Source organism: Empidonax traillii, unplaced genomic scaffold (genome assembly GCF_003031625.1).
Source record: "Empidonax traillii isolate 1590-97213 ecotype Southwest subspecies unplaced genomic scaffold, ASM303162v1 scaffold168:size1726349, whole genome shotgun sequence".
In the NCBI taxonomy this organism is placed as follows: Eukaryota; Metazoa; Chordata; class Aves; order Passeriformes; family Tyrannidae; genus Empidonax; species Empidonax traillii.
In genome coordinates this window covers 873,518-896,324 of record NW_020955361.1, presented here as the reverse complement: position 1 = coordinate 896,324, position 22,807 = coordinate 873,518, and the positions used below count along the sequence as shown (strand labels likewise).

At 47.5% G+C, this 22,807-nt stretch overlaps 2 protein-coding genes across 8 annotated transcripts in view; one reads left to right on the top strand and one right to left on the bottom strand.

The window, feature by feature from the left end:
• Nucleotides 1-3,774: 3,774 nt before the first annotated feature.
• FAXDC2 (fatty acid hydroxylase domain containing 2) lies at nt 3,775-19,595 on the bottom strand. Of its 7 annotated transcripts, none has more exons than XM_027885626.1 (11): nt 19,453-19,595; nt 15,970-16,499; nt 13,738-13,802; nt 12,536-12,583; nt 9,782-9,873; nt 9,581-9,678; nt 8,766-8,887; nt 8,245-8,450; nt 7,241-7,346; nt 6,386-6,552; nt 3,775-5,386 (listed from the first exon to the last, which is right to left on the bottom strand). In XM_027885626.1, exons 4-11 carry the CDS (start codon nt 12,554-12,556, stop codon nt 5,230-5,232), a joined length of 969 nt encoding a protein of 322 aa, XP_027741427.1. In that variant the 5' UTR covers nt 12,557-12,583; nt 13,738-13,802; nt 15,970-16,499; nt 19,453-19,595; the 3' UTR covers nt 3,775-5,229. The 7 variants fall into 7 exon arrangements, with proteins under 7 accessions (XP_027741427.1, XP_027741431.1, XP_027741430.1 ...); XM_027885630.1 differs by having other exon boundaries at nt 15,970-16,101; XM_027885629.1 differs by having other exon boundaries at nt 15,970-16,081.
• A 1,549-nt stretch (nt 19,596-21,144) lies between these two features.
• Nucleotides 21,145-22,807, top strand: part of CNOT8 (CCR4-NOT transcription complex subunit 8) — a 10,949-nt gene continuing 9,286 nt past the window's right edge. The window contains exon 1 of the mRNA XM_027885614.1: nt 21,145-21,339. Within this exon, the coding sequence (XP_027741415.1) occupies nt 21,223-21,339 (117 nt within the window). The 5' untranslated portion in view covers nt 21,145-21,222. The remainder of the gene's footprint in view (nt 21,340-22,807) is intronic.

The window sequence follows — 22,807 nt, the reverse complement described above, 5'->3', positions numbered from 1 at the left end:
CCCCGCAGCTCGCTCGGATGCCTCTCCTGTCATGGAGCCTCCCTGCCAGGCCTGAGTCTCCTGGTGAAGGTGCCGAGGGCAGTCAAATCCAAGACTTGTGCTCACGCAGTAGTTGAAGCTGCTCTGCTGTGTTTGTACCATGGCAGCCTCCTCCCCACGACCGCGACTGAACGTGCTCATGGCCTTGCTCACACCCCCCACCCTCTCCGGGCAGGAGGTGGATCTGCTCCAGTCTGTGCTTCCAGCGTGGCTGGGGGGTGAGCAGGGGGATTGTCACAGCAGCTGGAGGGACTGGTCCTTGCTGTGAGCGAGTGGGAGGGCTGTCTTGTTCTGGTGCCACTCGATGCCCTAGCCTGACAGGGAGTGATGCAGCCCTAGGAACCCTGTCCCGCTGCGGAGCAGTCACTGGCTCGGGGCTGCTGCTGGGACTCGTGCAGGGGCGAGCGGGAGACCTGCCCAGCACAGGGAGAGCTCTCGCCTTGTGTGTCATGTTTTGGCAGGTGGCTGCATGGAGCCTCCCACTCAGCACAGTCCCTGTGCACCTCCCAGGGCTGAGATGACACCATGCAGCTGGTGGCTGAGGCACAGGGGGTGGCTGCAGAGCTGTTGTGGCATTTACTTGATTGATCCTTATGCCCTGCACCGGGTGGGCTTTGGCAGGCAAATCTTCCCCACCCTGTGAGCTTTTTAAGGGGCACGTGTCAGAGGAGTGAGATCTGAGATTTCCAGTGCTACCTCTGGAGTTGCTCCAGAGGTAGCACTGGAAGGTTTTTTCTTTCCAGCCAGACCCGCCTGCCTTGCTGCCACCGTGCTCCATCTCCTGGGTCCCTGGAATACCTGCTGTGCAGATGGCTTGGCTTTGGCTCTGGTGCTCCATCTCCTGAGCTGCAAAATGTGCTCCTGTGTGGTGTGGAGCGGGCATGCAATGGGTGACTCCAAAGGTACAGCTCATTGCATGACCCTCTCTGCAACATCACGAGCTGGTACCTAACAGTGTTTTCCCAAAGGATCCAGTTGATGCAGAGCTCTCAGCTGGGAGGAGTCATCTCTCCAGGGCTGTCCCTATGTGGCTGCAGGCTGGGTGAGAGCAGCCAGGAGCTGAGAAGCAGGAGCAGGAGAGGGAGCACAGTCAGGCTGTCATCAGCAGTGGCTGTGGGTGCTCGCCGGGCCCTGGCTGAGATCATCACTTCCCAAACTGACACTGCCCTGAGGATGCTGCTTTGGTAGGAGGAGCTGGGCTGGAGCGAAGCGGATTTGTGAACTGCTGCTAGAATTGACAGCACAGCTGGATTTGAGAGGCTGGGGAGCTGCTGCTTTGCTGTTTCCTGGTGGTGTGATCCTGCCCTGGTCCATCCACCCCTGCCAAGTCACTCTGCAGCTGGTACCACTCACAGGCCAGATTCCAGCAGGCCAGCCTGGCTGAGGCCATGGATGCTCCACTGTGGCAGCAGTGCTCTGGGGTTGTGGGGTAGGAACTGGGCAAGATGGGCAAAAAGTAACACTTGTACAGTGCTGTGGCCGTGACTGTTATATCTGGATTTCCCCTCTTGTGAGCCAGAGTCAGATCTCTTGAGGTTACGGATGTAGCCAGGTTTGTCCCTGATTTGGGAAGGAGGAGGCTGGACATAAGAGATGTGTTGCTGGTTGTTTGCAAGTGGAAGCGGGTCTGGATGTGCGCGGGTGGCCCCGTTGCCGTGTCCTGTGCTCCTCTTGTGGGTGTGTTCTCTTTTGAAACCAATTGTCTGTGTTTTAGCAACGAACATAATAGGAAATGAGGAGGAATGAGCTTCTGCTGTGGAGTTGTTGCTTGTGGAGCAGACTGTGGAATTGCTTGGGTAGTAGAAGAGGTAGAACGTTTCCCCAAGAATTTCCCAAAATCTCAGTTGACTTAAATATTTTCACTTCTGAGCCTGAGACTTGTCTCAGCGTTTATCCTTCCCCCTCTGCCAAGTGAGTGGTTTGTCACATCCGTGTGTGCACCTGTTTCCCAGGGGAAGGTGGGTCAGAAGAGCAATCCCAGCGGTCCCACCACCCTCCAGGTTTGTGGACTGTGTGCCTTGTTTTACTGTCTGTTGCACAGCAGCGGGCAAGGCAGAGCAAAGGAAAGATGGACGTGACAGCCTGAGGCAGCTGTTGCTTGCTCCCACCTGTCTTCCTCCAGATGGAGGGAACACAGAGCCATTCACTCCTGCTCCGTGCAGGGGTGGGTGCTGGCAGAGGGCAGTGTGTGTGGCTGTGGCCAGGCCAGGAGGCACCGCACACCACTCGTGTTCCAGCTGAATGAAGGGACACCTGTCCAGAGGGGGATTTTATTTGAGGAAGTTCTTGCCCTCCTGTAGAGGAGGGAGTTTGGCCTTGCTTTTAGCTTTGATCCTTCACCTCCCCGTGTTCTGTGCTTTTTTTGATTTGAGAGGTCTGAGTGGTTGAACGTGTGCTCCTGTGAGCGCTGATCCATCCCACAGCCCCAAGGGCTGCGTGGTGCTGGTGCCAGTGCCCAGCTGCTGGCACAGCCTGGGGGGAGCCCCAGCTGCTTTTGGAAAGGCTGAGGGAGGCTGGTGGGGAGGGGATGGTGTGTTCCTCTTCTCAGGAGGTCTTCTAGGCTGCCACCGCTTGGGGCTCCTTGCTGAGGTCAGCTCATCTGTGGGGTGCAGGTGGCTGCAATAGGCACAGGGCTCAGGAGTGGAGGTAGAAGGTGTCTTTCAGAGGAGGTTTTGTTGCTTTGCCATGCTCATTTGGGGAAAAAAAATTAAAAAAAGTAATAATACTGCTGCTCCGTTTTTGCCTGTCTGTCCCTCTTCTGCTGCCCCCTCGGCCCCCTGACGGGGGTCCCTTGAGTTTTGGGAACTGCTCGGGACTGGTCGATTGTACTGTAACAAACTGACGTGTTTAACCTCAGTGTCCTGCCACGTGTCTGCATGGCAATGCAGAGGGGGCCTTCTAGCTGTTAATGCCTTTCCAGTTATTTTGTCAAAAGGAAAAAATGGGAAAAAAAAAAAAAAAAAAAGGAAAATTGTAAATGTAGCAAGCTGTGTTTGCAATGCTTGTTGTCTCCTGTCTCCTCTGAGGCTCGTTATGTCACTTGTCACTGTTTGAAATGGATGCTGGGCTCTTCTTGAGGGGGTTGCTACACTTGATGTTAAATGCCTCATGGGCGTTTTTTAAAGCTTCCAGTACAGTTAACAGGTAAATGAATTTTTGTTTAAGCAGATGTTCCTCTCAGTGGCGTGGAGCAGGCGGCTGGAGGGCAGCATTTCCAGGCGTAGTTTACAGTTTCACTTTCTGCAGACACTTGAACATAGGACCGATGTATCTGTGACAAGCACATCCCCTTGGTGGGAAGCTCCAGGGGAGCGGGGAGTGCCCTGGGTGCCAGCAGGCCCTGTGGGGTTTGCCGGGGTCCCCCCAGGCCCCCGTGCTGTCCCTGCTCGCTCCCCAGGTGTCAGCCTTGCGCCAGGGGGGCTTGGTACCACTTGGTCCCTTCAAGCCTCCCTGGTGCAGCCCCCCCTCCTCCCCTCCCAGCCTGTCCTGGTCCCGCTGGGGTTGGAAACCTTTGGATCTGTGGCTCAGAAACCCTTGCTGAGCTGCACCCCAGCGAGTGCAGCCCTGCTCGCTCGCCTGGAGCTAAAGGGGTGATGGTTCGATGTGCTGGCCCTTCTCAAACCCCGTGTGTCCAATCTCAGCCTTCTGTTTCCCCAAACTAGAAAGTGTGTGCAACCTTCTACAGCTGCATTTATCGTAGAGACAAACTTAAAATGACTCATCACAGACCATGTATCACTTGGGAGGAAAATCTTGTTAATACGGCCGGCTGTACATGATCCATCTCTGTCGATAGTACATAATCTTTGACCCATGTGCTAGGATCATCATCACGTATAAAAGGAAAAGAGAAAAATGTAAAATACTTGAATGAGAGCTTGTATTATAACATTAATATTATTCAGATTATCTGCTTTCTAGGCTGATGTGATTCATTATTCTAGTAATGCTTTAGTCCTTTGTAATTTGTGGTAATTATGCTTTTTCCTTTTTAATACAAAAAAAAATGTATAAAAATAAAAACTTCAAAAGACACCGCAGCCTGGGTTTTCTGTTCTGCTGACTTGCCCTCCCCAGGGAGGTGGGAGCTGATGAACAGGCCGGGTTCATCCCTGTGTGGCTGCAGGAACCAGAGCAGGGCTGTGGAAATGAGCTGACTTCCACAGGTGGAGCTGGGCTGACCACAGGTGAGTGCAGCTCAGCCCTGCGTGTCCCCTCCCAGGGGGGCTGCTCTAGCACTGGGGGGAGATGTGCCATTTTTGTCCCAGGCCCCCAGGCAAGATTGAAACTTAAAAAAGATTGAGAAGATTCACAGTATGTCTCGGTGGGTCTGTAGGTACTTGGGGATGTGCATAAAGCTCTGGGGGCTGCTGAGTTGAATCCTTTCTTAGAGTGTTTCACTGATCTCTGCACAGCTCAGGACAGCAGGGACTCTGCTTTCCTTGGAAAGACTCTTTCTGTAATTTAGCATTGTGGAATTGTAGTTGTATCCCGGAGTGGGATGAGGCTCAGCAGGAGGAGGTGATGGCATGTAGCACATCAGCTCCCAGCTCCTTCCCTGTCCCATGAGGGAAGCTCACTTTGTTTGCTGCTGGTCTGTGGAGCAGTGATGAGGCCGTGCCAGCCCTAACTGAGAGCTGGACTGACCTCTAGCAGGAGAGATTGCTCAGGGGGAGTCAGGTCTCTGCTGCATATGCAGGGGAGAGTTTCTAAAGCTGTGGCACCACTGATTTTCCAAGGGGTTGCATCCACTGTGCCAGGTGCTCTGAGTCTCAAAAAAAGAGTGGTTTTAATACTATCACATGTAGTTACAGTGACCTTGCTGGTGTTTCTACAGAGTGAGTGCTGCTGAGAGAGGCCAAAGCACTGCCTGTGGAAACTGGTGCCAAAACAATAATTCTCAGAACTCCCCAGAGCCACGTGGCCCAGAACACACCTGGCTCATGCACAGGCAGCTGGAACCAAGGGACAGTGCAAGTAATTAAGAAACAAACCCACTAAATTTTGCTTAAAAATAGATTTCTAGAGCAGGAGGTTTTTGCAGTTAATGTGCAATCATTTCCAGCAGCATGCTTAACTTCCATTTCGGGTCTCGTTATGTGTGAACAATAACTCGTTTCCCAATTAAAATACTATTTGGCATAAATCATTGTCTCTCACTCTGCTGGTCACAGGAGCTGCTGGGCTGGTTCACTCAGCCCTCTTGGGTGCCTCAGGGATGCTTTCGGAGAGTGGAGTGAGGCCGAGGAGGACCTTGTGTCTCTCGAAGGCTTTGGTTTGTCTGAACACTCTGTCTGTGCCGTGCAGATAATCCAGCACTCCCAGGACTCCGTAGCACTGGTTGAACCTGGGAACCAAACAAAAGATTAATATCACCAGAAAGCTACTGAGGTTACCTCACCTTTTGTATTTTCTTTTCTTTGGGAGGCCTGTAACCTGCCTGTGTGATTTCTGCCCCTGCACCAGTCCTCCTGGCAGCTCTGTTGAAGCCTGGGTGAAACTCATGCAGCCTCCCTCTTTGGTGCCTTTGTTACCCAGAAATGGTGGCACTGAGCAGCAGCCACGACTCTCCCAGGCAGCTGAGCTGTGGGAGCAGCTGGACATTGGTATTACCATTCCATGTGCTCCCAAGACCTGACTGCCGTGGGACACAGAGCGGCTCTGCTTCCAGCACTGGGACACTTGGCACAGCTGTCCTGCCCAGAGAGCACCTTGGATCTGCAGTGATCTGTGTCCTGACAGGAGCTGAGATTCAGAAGAAACAACAGGTAAGAACTGGCACCATGTTTTTGGTGCTGCCCAACATTTGGGTGGCGGGTGAACTGTCCCATGGGCTGGATCTGCAGGAGGGGCAGACTTGGAGAAGCGTCTGAATCTGGTACACACCTGGGACATGGGAACAATTCTTCCACTGCTCAGGTATGTGTCCCTGAACAACCTGCTGCAGCTTCTCTCTCTAGCATAGGAGGAGGCTGGGAATCTCTGCCAGGAAGGGTTGTGATTGTCTGGGCAAGGTGTTATCTGATCAGTGTTACTAATCCCAGTGTATGGGAGAGGAACAGACAGACAGGCTTCCTGCATGTTCATTTCACCTGCGTGACTTGCCCTTGCTCTGTCTTTACATCACATAAAATGTCCTCTCAACTTCTAGGAAGAGCCTTGCAGAGTCCCTTGAAATCCTGATCTGCTGTAAGGACTGGCAGCATTCAGCAGGTGACCTGGAGAGCTGCTCTGCCCGTGCATGAGTTGTGCAAACCTGCTTGACCCTTGGAAAGGGGCTCTGCTGAGCAGCGGTGCCAGAGTGCTGGCAGGAGGGAGGGGGAAGCTGAGCAGTGCCCAGACGTACTTGAGGTGGTGGAAGTCGTGGAACTCTGGAGATGGCAGGAAGGGCAGGTGGTATCCACAGTGTGAAATGCTTGTTGTTATGAGAGCGAGGGAGAACCACGCTGAGATTGAAACGATGTGAGACCCCATGACCATCGGGCCAGTCATGACAGGCAGCGTGTTGGAGAGCTGGAAAGGAGAACAAACCACCTCAGTAATGCTCCACAACAAGAAGACCCTGCTCTAGGAGCTGAATTGTGTCACCTGGGTGATGCATGACATTAGTTTTGTGCAAACAGCATAAAGGGAAGATTCCTCTGGGAACATCTTAATAAAGTTACATAATCATCCAAAAAAATTATTACAGGGCTAACAGAGTTCTACTATCTGCAAACCACAGTCACAGCCCAAGCTCCCTAAGCTTGTAGTAGAAGTTAGACGTGAGACTAAAGTGAGGATGTGAGGGCAGCGTGGTTCCAGCAAATCATCCTGGAGTTTCAGGTCATGCATTTCACCTTCACTGTGGAATAACACTGAGGCTGCTCTTGGGAAACCTCGCTGTGAAAGGGTATGGCCTGTGGACACGCAGGGCGATGTGATGATCTGCATCACTTCACTGTGTCCAGCCTGTGACACACAGAGACACTCAGAGCTGGTGCTCTGGCCCAGGACTCCTGTTAACAGGAGATGGGACTTGTGAGTGGAATCTTTTCAAGGTGGGATGTGTTTTCTGGGAAGTCTCAGCAGGAGCAGCGCTGGGAGACACTCCCGCAAACACTGATCACATTTGCTTCTCCTCTCTTACCACTCCTCCTAATCCCAAGGAAATCACGCTCCACACAGCAGCTGGAGGGTGATTATGGGAGAATCCACTTACTATGTGCTCTATGGGATGAGCATAAATGGAGACCACGCCGATGGGGGCCGTCCACTCATGGTGCTTCTTGTGGATGTGCTTATACAGGACTGGGTGGTGAACAAGCCTAAGCAGAGCAAACAGAAAGGTCAAAACACAGAAAGGAAGGTTTTGAGCTCTGCAGAAAGGAACATGGAATACCAGAACACAGGATTTCTGTGGGAGACTTGCTCATATCTCCTCTAACTTAAGGATTTCAGAGGAGCTGGGAATAAGAGTGTAGGACTGCTGGCTTTCCAAGCTCTCTCTCTAGTATCAAGTCTTCACTCAACTAATGTGTCCACTGGCTGATGCTAAACTTAGTCCAGATAAATCTTATAAATCAGTCCCTGAATGAATCATGTGCTCAAATATGGGAGTCCTGCTTAGGGGAGGACTGCATTTTCTCTGTTTTGACTTTTCCAATTGGCAACTATTAAGAGTCAGAATTTCTGGTTCCATGGGCCCTTTGTAAGAAAGGGATTTTACATTTTTTTGGTACTTTTGTCTAGAAGGAAAACCTACATATTTCTGAGAGTGCTGAGCTCACTTCTGCATGGACTTTTGTAGGCTTTTGTCTCCCTTGTTCTAGCTTTGTCCTCTAGAAATCCTGCAGTGTTGGGAGCCAGGCCCTGTTTCACAGGTGCTGTACAAGGGAACAGGAGATCAGTCACTGACTTTTGAACTTCTTTTCTTTCAGCATACTCAGCCTCACTCTTTTCAGAGAGCACAGCTCTTGTGCAAAGCTGCCTGTTTTGATTCTTCCTTAGCTTCTAAGCTGTTCCACCTTTGCAATTTTACCCACCTTTGCTTACTCTAGGTAATGGCACCAAAACCTCATGTTGTAAGGGTGGACTTCAGGACCTCAAAGTTTTCTATATCAATACTAGACTGGTGGAAGAGGGGACTATGGATTATTGCTGTTGTAAGAGATAAGCTTAAAGGCATGGAGGAGAATCAGAGTCCTGTTCCTGTGCTCAGCTCACCTGTGTGTATAGTAGAAGAGAATTTCCTCTATTATGGTGAAGATGCTTAGCTCCACAAGAAACCACTGGAAAGTGGGTAATTCCTTGCTGAAGGTGTTGCCCCACCATTTCATGACGTGGAACATGGGCACAAGCATGGGCAAGGAGATAAAGAACTGATTAGCCAGTGCTGTGTAGATGGCTTGGCGCAGCTTCTTTGTGTCCACCTGCAAAAGAGAGGTCGGGACTTGAGGCAAAGTCAGAAGTGACGCAGCTTTAGTGGGAAGGATAAAAAGCTTTCAGATTTACAGGCAGTTAGTTCGGGGAACAGCTTCTTAACAAGCTGCCAATCCAGATCTGATCAGTAACCTGATTACAGGATCTGCCTTCCTCTCTGCAGTGGATATACAAGACTTGGCTTGATTCTCCTGGAATCCTACCTGGTTGCAAGAGAAAAGCATAACAGGTTCTTCTCCCCATTCCTGGCCTAAGAGACTGCAGTAAGTTTAGCCAGCAGAAGAGGCAGAGTGGGAAGTACTTACAGGATCATTCTTGCCCAGCTGAATGCGATAGCGAGTAATGAAAGTTGGCTTTCCTGTTATATCAGCCACCATAAGGATTCCATTGAAGCCCCAGAAAGCAAGTGCAGGCACCAATGCAGCCCCTGTGGCATGAGGAGAGGGCAGAGATGTGTGAATGAATTGAGAGCTACGAATAAATCAGAAACAAAATACACTGGCATAGTATCCAGAGGACATCCTTGCTGGGACCCGGATGTGCCAAGACCTGCCCTGAGATGCTTCCAAACGGAATTTTGTTCAAGTTTTGACACCCAGGTAAGACCTAAAGAATGGGGAGGAGGTCAGAGAGGACAAATGTCTTATAGGTTGAAACTTGAGAAAACTGAGGGTAAGAAAAGGCCTCTCTGTTATGAGTTCCTTTAAATACAAGTAGTATAAGGTTGAGTTGATCCCTGCAACCTTGCAAGGTCCCTATAAGTTCTGTTCACCAGCTGTTAATCACAGAGAAGAGTTTTACAGTACTACAGCAAGAGTAAAATCCAGTAATTGTACTTATATTTTTAGTCATCAGTTCTACCGAGTCACTCAGTTCTCACAGGAGCAAAGTATCTTCAAAGGGAAGCCATTTCAGCAGCAGCAAATGATCAGATTTTTAGTCTGTGCAGGGGTCTAATGGTGACCCCATCCAAAGGCAGAACAGCTGCACCACGTGAGCTGTCTCTGGCTTCCAAGCCAGTGCTTTTCTGTGGGATTAGTGAGTTTGGCAGGTCCATGAACCCCTTTTACATACAGTACATGGATGATTTCTCCTACAGAGGAGTGTTGTTAAAACTCACCATAGAGGAAGATTGTCCACTCATCTCCCTCAAAGTAGTTGTAGAAGCTCAGCCATGTTGTTTGCCAGAAATCGCCTAAAGTTATATCCTGCATAAACCTGTGGAAACAAGAGTTCTTGCTTGCCCATCTTCTCGTCATCTCTTTTTTTTCCCCTTTCCAGAAAAGTTTCCCCTCAAGCCACTTTGTTTGAACAAGCTTACCAAGGAACAGAGTTCACTAAGGCAGTGAACGTGAGCAGGCCTGTACTGAAGACGTAGGCACTGATCTTCAAGGCATCCCAGAGCTTCTCTTCCTGTCAGAAGCAACAAGAGAAAGCACGTGCTGCTGAGTCCTGCCCTGGCATTTTTGGTATTTGCAACGGCAAAGGCAGTCCTGTGATGGCCTGTTTTGTTTCACACACACTCTAAAGAACACAGTAACAAAGCTGTTATGGGACATTGTGTGTAATTGAGGGGGGTGTACATACACATCCATCTGCCGTGCTTACAGAGACCTGACGGGTCACTGATGGGGAATTTCTCTGGAATAACCAAAGGGAGAGAAAGGACCACTGATTTTTCCCTCTCTGATTTTATCTGGCACGCTGCTCATTACCTGGAGGGCTATAATACAAGGAGCTTCTGGATAACTCCGAGCTGTGGGAAAAGGATACCTGGGGGTAAGGAGTGGTGCTCCACTTCAGAAACCTCCCTCCTTCAGCATTTTTTCCCTCCCAGGATGCAGTTATGCTCCTTCCCACCCAAAACAGAAACTGCTGTGCTCAGATGACCTGGTTAACAGCTCCAGTCAATCCAGAACCTCTCCTCTCAGTATTCCTTTTTGCTTTGAAGACCCTTTGTGAAACCCACTCCTCACATGCCTAGAATCTTGTCTTTTCTTCCCCCCAAGTATAACAGAGCTTTAACACCTTTCCTTTCATAATTCACTTTGCTGTGCCTTTAGGCCATCATAGGTTCAACTCAGCTCTAGTGCTGAGAGTACAACTTGGCCAGCAGGTATTATGTGCCATCTGTACAGAACAACTGCACATCAACAGGGAGCTAAAACACTCAGCTTCTCACAAGTACAAAGCTCTATAAATCCCTGCTCTAGTCACAGAAATGTTATCTATCTTCTGAAGAAATATTCCTGTGGGCAGCTCTAATGTTAGCAGGACTTTTTATCACAGTAAGGATTTTAACTGCACAGAGCAACTGCAAGACTCAGAAAATTACCAGTGAGACCTTTTGATTCTAGGAATAAGTATATTCAAAAAGCAGCATTCAATATATCTGGATATTTAAATATTCAAAACCAAGTTGTTTAGCAAATAGATGACAAATCTGTAATTAATGATCTGTCTTTTAGAGTGGCCCACGTTGGAATTGGTTCTGGAGTTCAGCAGTCCTACTTTGGGTTTTCCTGAGTGAATATGAATAATATCTATCTGGAGAATAATTTAATTTTTTAAAAAAAATCAATGCTTTTTTTAAAAAAATCAATGCAATTTTAAAATAATATTATATAATAACCAGCTATTGTCTTCTTCATTCCTCTGTCCTTCCTGTTTTTTAACTGTGGTGTTGTGCTGTGCAAACAGACTGGAGTAGAAACAGAATGATTCATAGTTGCTGTCCTGATCGTCGCCTGTCAGAGAGGACAAACAAGAGAGGCAGCTCACTGAGAAACAGTGAATGCAATGGTTTAGGGTAATGCAATATAGAGAAATCCTCTTGACATGGCTTTCAGATTCTGTAACAGCTACAGAACATTAAATGTGACCCAGGACTTGTCAGCAATATTTATCTGTCCCAGGACAGACCTTTGCTCACTAGCACTGAAGTATTCCTTATTAAAACAACCAACCAACCAACCATTTCCTCCTATCACCTTTTTTTTTTTTTTTTTTAATTGAGTGAGCAACTGGGGAGGAATTAATTGGCAGGACTCTTGCCCTACAGCTTGATGTTTGTGAACCCTACAGGTTTACATTAGAGCAATGCAATCAGCTGCCAGCGTTATCACTGGGTGTACTGAACTGGCCAGGCTGGCAAAGTCTCAACTCCAGCTTCAGATGGTGCCTGCTGGATCCTGGGCTGGAGATCTGCTCTCTTAGCAATTTCATACTTCCAGCTGCCTCCATCTTATGCTGAAGTAAGACTTTCTTAATCTTTAGACCCTGGAACATCACCCACATACCATATAAATGCTTTTTCTCTAGCATCCTCCAGCTGAAGAACTCAAAAGAGTTTCAAAAATTAGTAACTCCTAGTACTCACCAGACACTGTGCAAGTCTTGCCTTGAGACAGGATAGAGAGTAGCTAAAGCTCAGAACCTCAGCTATTTTAAAAGCCTTTTGGCCAGAAACTGTTTTGTTTTGGGGCTGTGCTTTTATTGCATGTGATGAAGTGATTACATGAACAAATCCCACACAGTGTAATTACATGAGCCGTAGAAGCAGAGAAGTTTACATATATATACACATAAAAAATCTTGTTCATCAAGTCCAAGTACTTAACACCCTGTTTCTCTTCATGCCAACAGCTCCAGCACAGTAGTTTCCAAACTATTGCATGGATTGCCTGAGCTCTTGCCCTTAAAGGGCTTGTAGAAGTTGGCAAATGCCTTAAGTGCAGAACAGGGCTGCTGCTGGCAAGGTGAAGAGCTTGGGGCACATCAGCTGGGTCTGGGCCCTGTGAGGTGGTCCAGCTTCTGGTTATGGGGACTGTTTTGGGTTCTTGCCACACAAACAAAGATAACAGGCCCTTCCTCACTTGCTGCTGTAGCTGCAGGCCACTGGAAGGGAAAAATGCAGGGGAAATGCTGCTGCAGTGATAAGAGATGAGCTCCTAATTGTACTACAGTGATCGGAACACGGATGTGTCTGTCACTTCTCTTAGAAGATGATTCAACACATCCAGCCTTCCAAGGCACTGGATAATTCTTCCCTTAAAAGATGACCTTGAGCCTTTACCTGCTTCTGCTGCTCAGCCATGGTGGAATATCCAGAGTCTCTTTCCACCTGAAATAAAAGGTGATCTAAGTAAGTGAACCTTGGACAGCTGGAGAGTGACAGAACACACTGCTGAAAACAGCAAATCCCCTCAACCTGCAGTCAGTTGCAAAAGTGGAAAATATTTACTCTGTGTTCCCTGTCCTGTCCTGCTCCTTCCTTCATGTTGACCATCGAGCAAAGCTGAGCTCTAGAGAAGAAAAATGCCCTTATTTCCTGATGAGTTAGAAATGTCCCAGAAGACTAACAGGGATGCAAGGATAACACAGAAATATGGGAGAACAGCCCAAACCCAAAGCTTTTTGCTGGTGGCACTGGTGTGTTGTGGCACAGCTGCCTCCCTTGATCTGACCCAGGAATACACAGCACCCAACAGCAGCTCCAGCCCTTCTCAGGCTGTGAGGAAATGATGATGTGGGATGTTTTCTTCCCTAACAACAACATGCAGTTAAACTTACAGGAATGAAAAAAAAAAAAATATTCCAAAACAACAAAGTGAGTTTGTGCCACAAAGGATTAACACAGTAGAGCTCCACACAGCCTTCACTCACGTGGCAGAGAAACTGTAAATTATAGCCTAAGAACATGGAAAGTGAGAAAATCATCTTTGCTTCAAGTCCTGTTTTGGTCAATTAGAGGGTTAAAGTCCTAAATGGACACGTGGCCACCTCATAATAAATCTCACTGCATCTGGCTCTGCCTTGACCATTTGTTAATCATTGTGTTAAAAAAAAAAAAAAACACAAAAAACACAAAAAAATAAATCAGACCCAAGGTTTAAGTAGCTGCTGGGCCTTCACCATGAAGGGTTCTCTATGTCAGGCCATGTTCTGGCTGTCCTAGGGATTACTGTGTAGCTGTTTTTATCTTGCTATGTTCTTATCATCAAATATAATTAGCAAAATATAACAAAACATTCCTTAATGTTTTCTTGGTTTCACATGATATTTAAGAACAAACACACAAGTTCTAATAATACAACAGCCAGATTACTGAGGATTGGGGAATTTAATCCATTTTGCTTTTCATACTCAGCAGAATATTCAAGCACATGCAAAATGTGTTACCTAAGGTGCACAGGAAAGCACAGAAAGGTTTAACGGTACCTGTCTAAGGTACAAACAACTGGAAAATTACTCATTAGGAAGATGATATTCTATTACCTTTACGATAGGGGAAAGCCTCTTAGGAGTACTCTTCTTGCAGCGATTCAGAAAGGAGGAATAAACTGCCAAAAAGAAATCCCTTATTAGCCAGGAGGTTATAGTTCCCCTTTGAAATTATAGCCTTCCAAGTTCTTACAAATACAGCTCTGTTTATTTACAGGTGTTTCCAGCTCTGTTTCTCTACATTACATATCAGTATGCAGGTTAAAGGGCACGAGATAGAAAAACTGGACACCTTCTTCCTGCTTACTCAGGGACAGAAAAAGACAAGAACAGCCCACCACACACTTCAGTGGAAGAAACTAATGTTAAACAGTTCTGAGAAAGAAAAAAGAAAAATCAGGCAAAAAGTGATTTGAAACTGGAAACCGTGAGCTCAACTCCCAACCCCCTATTTCAGCACCGGGGTTGGATGTACTCCTATGGGAAATGCTAACCAAGTTCACTTTGTCTCCCTTGGCCAAAAAAGGCAGTGTGAGAAGTGCCCTAAGGGGCTATTGCTTAAAATGAGAAAGTGTTAGGGAGATCACAGTGTCCCAGGGCTCCTTGAGTTTTCCCCAGACCTAGAGCTCCTCACTACTGGACTCTGTGAGCTGCCACAGCCAATCCTCTTCTCCTCTGCTATGCTGTTTGCCAACCACAATTTTATTGATAAAATATAGTTGGACTCTAAGACAGTTGGTGAGGAATAGCCGTAAGAAACAATCATAAATAACCTGCTGGTCTGAACACATCAGCAGGAATAATCCTTTCCACAGGCTAAATTGCTCTGATTATAGTTTTTACAAGACCTTCTGATCACAGCTGTTAAATAACATGCACTACATGTCCATCCTGTCACAGAGGTCCTCTCAGGGCAGGTGTGCCCACTGCCTCCAAGAAAACACTACTAATGCTTGAAATATGTCAGACTTCAATAATCCATTCCTTTTTGAGGCTTTTCTCCATTTCAGCTTTCTTAACAGGTTGTTCAGAGCTTTCAAGAGTTGAGTGTCTGCAGGGAGGGAGATTCCATAGCTTCTCCAAGAAATCTGTTGCAGCATTTGACAACCTTCACTGTGATTTTTTTTTCCCCCAGAATTTTCCTAATTATAACTCCTATTATTTGCCCTTTGGCCAAAGTGCACATCCCTAGCTTTACAACCATCCAGTAGGGAGCTGGAAACAGTAATATGCAACACTTATTAATGTGTAAAATGCGATATGCAAACCCTATTAAGCCACATTTCAGGAAAAAAACTTTACATTATTTACATTAAACCAAGATAAGTTTGGATGGATGAGGTTTTCCCCAACATCTAATTACCTACTCTTTTTAGTGTTGGATAATGTCTCTCCTGAGTCAGAATACACCAAATACATTAAAAAACCATTCATGTAACCATGGCTGTTTCAGCAAACAAAAAAGCCATTCAGCTGCTTGGCACTGCTCTCATGTTGGCATGTTTTACAGCCCCGAATTAACCAGTGAAGCTCTCAGCTGCCTGCAGCCATTTCCAAATATCAGCTAGAACTAGAGCTGTGTAAGAAAAGGAGTTCCTTTTCAGTTATTTCAAATTAGTTAACACAAAATTTGATCCAGGTCAAGTTCTCAACCTTAGAGTAATTGATTTTCCAGTCAGTCTCTTGACATTAAAGGGGAAACATACACTAGTCAAAATAAGTATTCTAATACATTTTCTAAATTATTATTTCCACATATAACTTCATTTGTCTAACAAGTGTTCATTAGGTCAAAGAGCTGTTTTCAGTGAATTTTCCACTTCAGGTACCAGAAAAGGTTAGTTTTTCTAAGCCATGTTTTACAATGCTCAGTATAACCTGAAAAGGAAAGAACTGTCATATTTTTTACATTTGTTCTAACACGTGCATCATTATTTATGCCCCATCTCTGTTGTCCCCTTACATTTCTGGTGCCCAGACACCCCAAGTTGAGGCACCAGAGGTGCCATTGCCCTGTGCCCATTGCACCGCACCCTTCTGACAGCAGCCAGTCAGTCCTGCACAGGAGGTGCAGCTGAGAAACAGGCACATCTGCTGGGATGGACTGGCTGCCCACCTCGGTATTCCTTCTGCCTTCCTGCTTAAACCTTCTGCTGTAGACCTTAATTCCCTGGAATCAACCTTTATGGTGCACAGACAGTGGAAAATTGCTCCTGGGGGGAAAAAAGGCTGCAACTATCCATGAAAGTACAGAACACAGAGAAACAAAAACAGAGGACCACTCACCTGGTCACCTGAGCAGTTGCATATCCACGAAGCTCTGTGAAGAGATGCAGGAGTAGACGTGGTGTTTGATGTCCTACCAAGCCCTGCACAGATCTGAGGGCAACCACCGTTCCTAGAAAAGCTTACAATGGACTTCACACAGACACACGACACTGCCTTTTAATGACTTCCTCAAAGTTTCTATCATATCTTTTAAAGCCACTACACCCTTGAACTCTGGCTGCCCATGCTTTGCTCACCTCCTGCTGATGGCAGCCTAGGAGAGGTCCTTTGTGTCTATTCAGAGGCCAGAGTTCAACTCCTCACCTTTCACTAGTGCTGTGGAAACTTTATGAAGGTTTAGGCAAAGGCAACGGGGGTGTGTTTCCAAGCAGAGCTGGCTGTCCCCTCCCAGACAAGTCATGTGCAACCAGTGCCATGTCACTGTTAGTGCTGGCAGCGTTCCCCGTGCCTATGTGCTGTTACTCAGTTAAGCATGTGCGAGACATCTCTGCAGGTAAGAATTTTTCATCAAGAGCTCATCATAGTACCTGAGAATGAAAGAGCCACCGAAGCCCTAAGGATAAGTAGTTTTTATAATTCAGTAACTCATGTTTTGAGCACAAAATAGCTAGAGTGAGTACAACTGAAGGGGTCAAAGGTGTATTTGTTAAAAGCAATAAGGGTTACTCTGGAATTAGGCAAAAGAACAGCAGTCCAGTTTTCATTCTGCTGTACTAAGTCTATAAATTACACCAACGCTGTTGTTACAGTGTCCTCAACCACTCACAGGCACTGGTTCCATGAGGAAGAAGATGCATATAGGTTACCACGTGCTTGGGCTTAGTTGTCTTTGAATATGATGTTTACACACCATAAAGTCTGTAATTATGGTATTGCAGACAGCAAGATGTTATTTACAGTAGCATTGGTCTTTATTATGCAAATGTGGCCCCAATCTGTTACTTACCCAATATACAGCAACTTATTGCAAACTATGCTCTGAGAACTGAGAGTGTTACTATCCAAACTTTCCAGACTTATTTTTCTACACGGGGAAAAACACCTCTACCTCACAGTTAACCTTGAATGGCCATTCTCAGGTAAGGCAACCTCTCACACAAGCAGAGTTGGAGCTGCAAAGAGAGCTGCAAGCGTGATTAGAATTTAACAGGGTTACTGTTGCTGTTGACACTTTCTCTTGACTAATTCCAACTGTTCCATAGTAGGAATTTGTAATTCTTAGCTACTGCTACTAATTGTTATTTATCACAGACAGCAGACTCAACAGGGAGGAATGTGATTCCTTCAAACTATGTACTCACGTGCAGAGGAGGAAGTGGAAATGGGCATTTCAAGAGGGGGATGCCACACGGATGATGTCCTGAGCTGATCTTTGTTTGGACTCGAGATTGCAGTGGGAGGGCTGTTCATCCAACAGCCAAAAGCAGCTGATAAAACAGCGAATTTCAAAGACCTTTGTGTTCCTTTGTAACCACTGCTCAATTCCAGCATGGGTGATCCCTGAAATATTCATACCCATAGGAACAGACAGCTCAGCACATCAGGGATGTGACAGCTCATGACATTACATCACAGGGATGTAAAAGTCATTAACCTTCTGCTGCAACTTGTGTCTAGCACATGTCACCAATCAGCTGCTTCTCTGCTGGCTGCCCTGTGCCCTTCTCTGCTGGCTGCCCTGTGCCCTGCACTGGTGTCTCCACCACGGACACTCCAAGGCTGGTGCAATTTTTGCTGAGGAATGCAAGAAGTCTGATTTCTTCTCAGCAGAAAAGCTTTTCGATTAGAGACTCAGTACCTTTGATCACTCTCCACAGTTTTTTTAAAAGTCACTGGTTGTTTCACTGTTTGAAAAGAGTATCAGGAGAAAATCTCTGAAGTACCTTTCAGGCTTGTACAAGCCCACTCTGATAGCTCCTCTGCCCAATGTGAAAATGTTGAGCTAAAGCCCTTTATTCCACTTTATAATGCAACTCTACACACAAACTGGTTTTTTTTTTTACTTTGGTTTTAACAGAACCATAGAGAGGGTGCAGGACTCCTTGGAATGCTGGATCTGGAGCTTGGTAACTTCCAAGTCCAAAACCATGGGACTTTTTTAAATAGGAAGGTTTAAATAGCCTTTTCCAGCTATTCTTCGTCTTTATGAGCCATCATCAAAATCAGCCATGCTCGGAAAAACAAATTCTGATCTCCATCAGCAAAATATGTCTCCAGCTCTCCCCACCAGGGCTTGCAAACCTCCTTGAACAGACTTTTTTTACACGGGAATTTTTAAACACAAGAAGTGTAATTTATCACAGGTGATTACTGCCTGCAACACATTTTTGTGAGAGTACCAAGGCACAGATATTTAGTGTCCTGAGGAGATGCACCCTCCCTTTTCCCCTAGATTCAACATACCTTCAAGTGCTGGGTTTATAAGCAAGAAAAATATATGTGTGTCTAACTCTGAACTCTTTAGGGAAATAAAGAAAATCTATTTACAGAGTGCTATAATCCAACCTGGTAAATTTACCTGCTAACAATGTGTTTTCTAGCATGAAACACCAAACTCAAATGACCATGGGCAGAAAAGTGATTACTTTCTGCCAATATAGCATATTGCATAACAGATAAGATACACAATGCTAGAGACTGCAGAGGTAAGGCAAAATGGTACCTATCACCTATGAAGATAAACTTTGAATCAAAATAACATGAAATAATGGAATGTCACGAGATGCTGACAGCAGCAAGGTCACTCAGCAGAGAGCACCACTCAAAAAAACCTCTTCTTTTCCAAATGTTACATCTCTGCTGAGGCATGAACATTAAAACTGAGACACTGAACTATGTCTGAAGTGGGAAAGACCCCAAGATTTGGTTTTCCAGATACTTTGATCAAAATGGGTGGGCAAGTAGCTGAGATTCAGTGAGAAGAAAGACTCCCAAATGGTAGGCAGACAACCCAGCACTAGAGTGCATATATATATATATATACACATATGTATTTTATAACAGATGCAGATGCCTACTGTCCAGAAGGCAGGCACTCTAGTTACTAGACAAGCTTCCAAATAAACTGCCTCTCTGCCATCAGCATCAGCCAGCAAAGCAGTGTTGGCGGCCGCGTTCCACAAGCAGTTCGCTTATGCTGTCTCACCAGATAGAACCTTCTGTTGCTAGCGTAATTGAAATTCCATTCCCGGCACAGCAGAAGCCAGGCTAAAAGTGTCTGCAGGTGTAGCAGGGACTTGTAAGACTCCTACCCTCCTGCAGGAAGCAGCAGAACATCCTCAACTAATGAGCCTGATACGCACTGCACTGCAGGGGCGACAAGTGCCGGGACGGCGGTGGTTCGCACTCTGGGCCTTGGAAAATAAACCCTCATGGTGGTTCGCACTGCGGGCCTTGGAAAATAAATAAACCCCCATCCCCCTCCGCCACCCTGCGCGCCCTCGGGCCTGGCCCCGACCCCGGGGGGACCCCCCCCCTCACCTCCCCTGCGGTGAGGGAGGGGCGGCCGCCGCTCCTCCCGGGGACGCTTCGCCACGGCCCGGCAGCGCAGCCCGTGTCCCGAGGGGTCGGGGCGCTGGGGCTCCCCATGCTGGGAGCCCACCCGGCCTCCGCCGGGCGCGATGGCTCCTCTTCCCTCAGGGAGCGGCTTCCCTCCCTCCTCATCCCTCTCTTCCTCTCCCTTCCCCCCCCCGCCCGCGGGCTTTGGACGCGCCCCCCGCGCGCAGCGCCGTGAGCGCGGGCGAGCCCATTCTCTGCACTGCGGGGGGGAAAATGGGCGGGGGGGGGAGAAGGGGCGGGGAGGTGAAGGAGAGGGGAGGGGAAACGTTTCCCTTCTCCGCCCTCGCCCCGCCGCGAGAGGAAGAGCCGCGAGACCCGGTAGCACCGCCCACACCCCCCCCCCCCCCCCCCCCCCCGCGGTAGGCGGGGAGGACTCGGAGCCATCGCGGCTGTACCGGGGAGACGGAGCGGCCTGAGCCGGGATTGCAGGTACCGAGGGCACTGCGGGCACCTCCGGGACTGCTCCGGGTTGCAGGTACCGCCGGGACTGCGGGGTACCCCGCAGTCCCGGCGGTACCTGCAGCCCGGAGCAGTCCCGAGGGCCTGCAGGCCCTGAGGGGGGACCCCCCCCCCCCCCCAAATCTGGGCTGTGACGCCGCGCTCGGTGCCTCCCGGTGGTTCAGGGGCTGGGCGGGATCCCCTGAGGAGGGTCTGTGTCTCGCAGCCCGCGGTGGTGGTGGTTGGGGGGGGGGGGGGGGGGGGGGGTTTGCTGGCGCTGCCGGTGTCGGCTGGAATGTGTAAGCTGGGAAATACCGCCCTGCAGCGCGTCCTGCGAGTTTTTACATCAGGGAATCGGAGCATCTTGCGGGGTTGGGAGGGAACACTGCTGGTCCGACGCCCCCCCTCCCCAACTTCAGCAGGGCCGTCCCCAGAGCGCATTCCACAGGGTTGCTGTCCGGACGGTTCTGGAATATCCACCAGGGAGGGAGGCTCCACGGCCTCTCTGGGCTGTGCGTTCCACTGCCCGGTCACTGCACAGGAAAGAGGTTCTTCCATGGCTCAGGTGTGGACCTTCCCGTGCATCAGTTTGTGCCCTGTTGTCTCTTGTCCTGTCGTTGGGCGCCGCTGGGCAGATCCTGGCTCCAGCCTCTTGGCAACCCTGCTGATGTTGATTAGTGTTTAAAAGCTCTTCATCACAGAGTTACAGAATGGTTTGGGTTCGAAGGGAACTTAAAGATCATCCCATTCCACCCTCTGCTGTGGGCAGGGACACCTTCCTCTGGACCAGGTTGCTCAGAGCTCTATCCAGTGTGGCCCTGAGCACTTGCAGGGCTGGGGCAGTAGCTGAGGGTTAAACATGAGGATTCCCTGCTGTACATCTTGTGTCCAAAGTTTCAGAGCTTTGGACAGGGGAAGGAGAAAGATGGGGTAATGATTCTTTGCATGAATAACTGTACTGTTAATTGTGCATCCGCTCTTGTGACCTGAACAGGTGCTCCAGATTTCAGTCAGCATGTTTACAGAAAGCGATAAAAGCAAGAAAAAACTTGACGTAAACTTTAAATGGGTTGTTTGAAGCTGGAAATGGAAGTGTGACTGACTGCTAGAGAGCATTTATTGACATGTGACTCTTTCTTCACCTGAAGCATTATTTACGTGTCTCTTTAATGCAGCTCGCTGATAAGATTGCACAGCTTGTGATCCCACACTGTCGTCTGAATTGAGCATCAGCTGCCTTTCCTCTGCTGCAAGATGCCAGCAGCTCTTGCAGAGAACAGCCAGGTTATCTGTGAAGTATGGGCCAACAACCTGGAGGAAGAGATGAGGAAAATTCGGGAGATCGTTCTGAGTTACAGCTACATCGCCATGGTAAGTGTTTTATACCTGACCTTATTGCCTTAGTCAAGGATTTTTTTGGGAAAATAAGTTGATTCTCGAGTGAGAAATGATTTCTCCCTACCCCCGGTCAAGCTGAGGTAGAAGAGGCGAAAAATTAAGAAGATGTTGAGTAGCTTTCCAGGATTTAATACAAGCAGTGTTGAGTATGGGTTGAGTGAAAAAAGGGGAAGATGGAGACTGACTTAAAAACATAAATTAATTTAACATTTAGCTATTCATAGTGTATTAGTTTGTACAATGCAAAAATGAAACAGGTCACAATTGTGTTTAAATCCCCATTTTTCCACTGGTGTATTTGTCCTCTGAATGTCTTTCTCTGTTTGGCTATGGAAGATGCCATGGGACTGTAGGTCAAAAGGCCTGACATCCAGTCAGCTGGGCTGACATCCAGCTCATTTTTAATGAGGGCAGATGTTGATTCTTAGGGAAGAAAAACATTCTGGCTGTAGATAAGACAGTGTGTTCAGAAAGCTTTGTTTAAGAAGACCAGAGTCTCCTCCTGCTCTTCCAAGTCTGTATCTCCTTGGCAGCACCCAGTGAGTTACATAAAGAACTGGTTTTAGCTTTGATACTGCAAGTTCTGCCAACTTTGCTTAGGAACACTAAACCTCAAGATAGGGAAAGTCCTTAATAAAAGTCTGGCACAAAGATAGGTGCCCTTGCAGAGCGTGCAGGATTTCCGTGTCAAACACAGTTGTGGAAGGGAGTATGTTCTAAGTCAGTGGGAAATGAACTTTTTTGCATCTTTTTCATCTCACTGAAAGTGTGCTCAGGGCCTTTTTCAGTGGTTGTGCTGTCAGACTGGACACAAAACCATCTTGGGCAAAGGAGAGATTCTGTCAGATGCACAGCACTGGGTTCATTGTGGAAGATTTTACATATAATCAATAGAAGCTACGTGACCTAATCTGAGGGTAAAAACAGTGTGACAGTTTGGTGTCACACTGGTGACAGCAAAGGTGGCACACAGTCACTGGCCAAGTGAAATGTTTTTCATTGAATAGGTGGTTGCTGTTGTTGAGGCCTGTTTTGATTGATAGTAATTTTTGTTAACGTAGGCATTGTCTGTTCCTCAGAAACGGTGAAGGGTTTCACTGGCTGGGCTATCACGTGAAGATGGTCAGAGTGCTAAATCTAACTTGTATTTAGAACGGGAAAGAACACTGAATAAATAAAAACTATTCCATTGTAGTAGATTTAAGTAAAATGAGGGAGTCCGCTGCAAGAGAGAGATGTCTAGGTTGTACAGTAATGCATGTTGGAGGGCTTTGCAACATTTTTAATTTGGAATAAAACAAAACTGTAAGAAGGGATATGTGTGGTAAATTAATGAATGAAATAGTTTATTAATTGTGCGAGGTTTTTTGGTGTCTGACTTGTAGCAGTTTAAAAGCTGTATGAACATGGAAAAGGAAGGGGAAAAAAGCTGATTTTTACA

Excerpts from the sequence above, each read along its gene's own strand:
- FAXDC2 (XM_027885626.1), bottom strand. The coding sequence starts at position 12,556 with ATGGCTGAGCAGCAGAAGCAG. Across the intron at positions 8,888-9,580 it reads GTGGACAATCTTCCTCTATG|GGGCTGCATTGGTGCCTGCA; the intron begins GTGAGTTTTAAC and ends CTCATGCCACAG. Across the intron at positions 8,451-8,765 it reads AGCTGGGCAAGAATGATCCT|GTGGACACAAAGAAGCTGCG; the intron begins GTAAGTACTTCC and ends TCTCTTTTGCAG.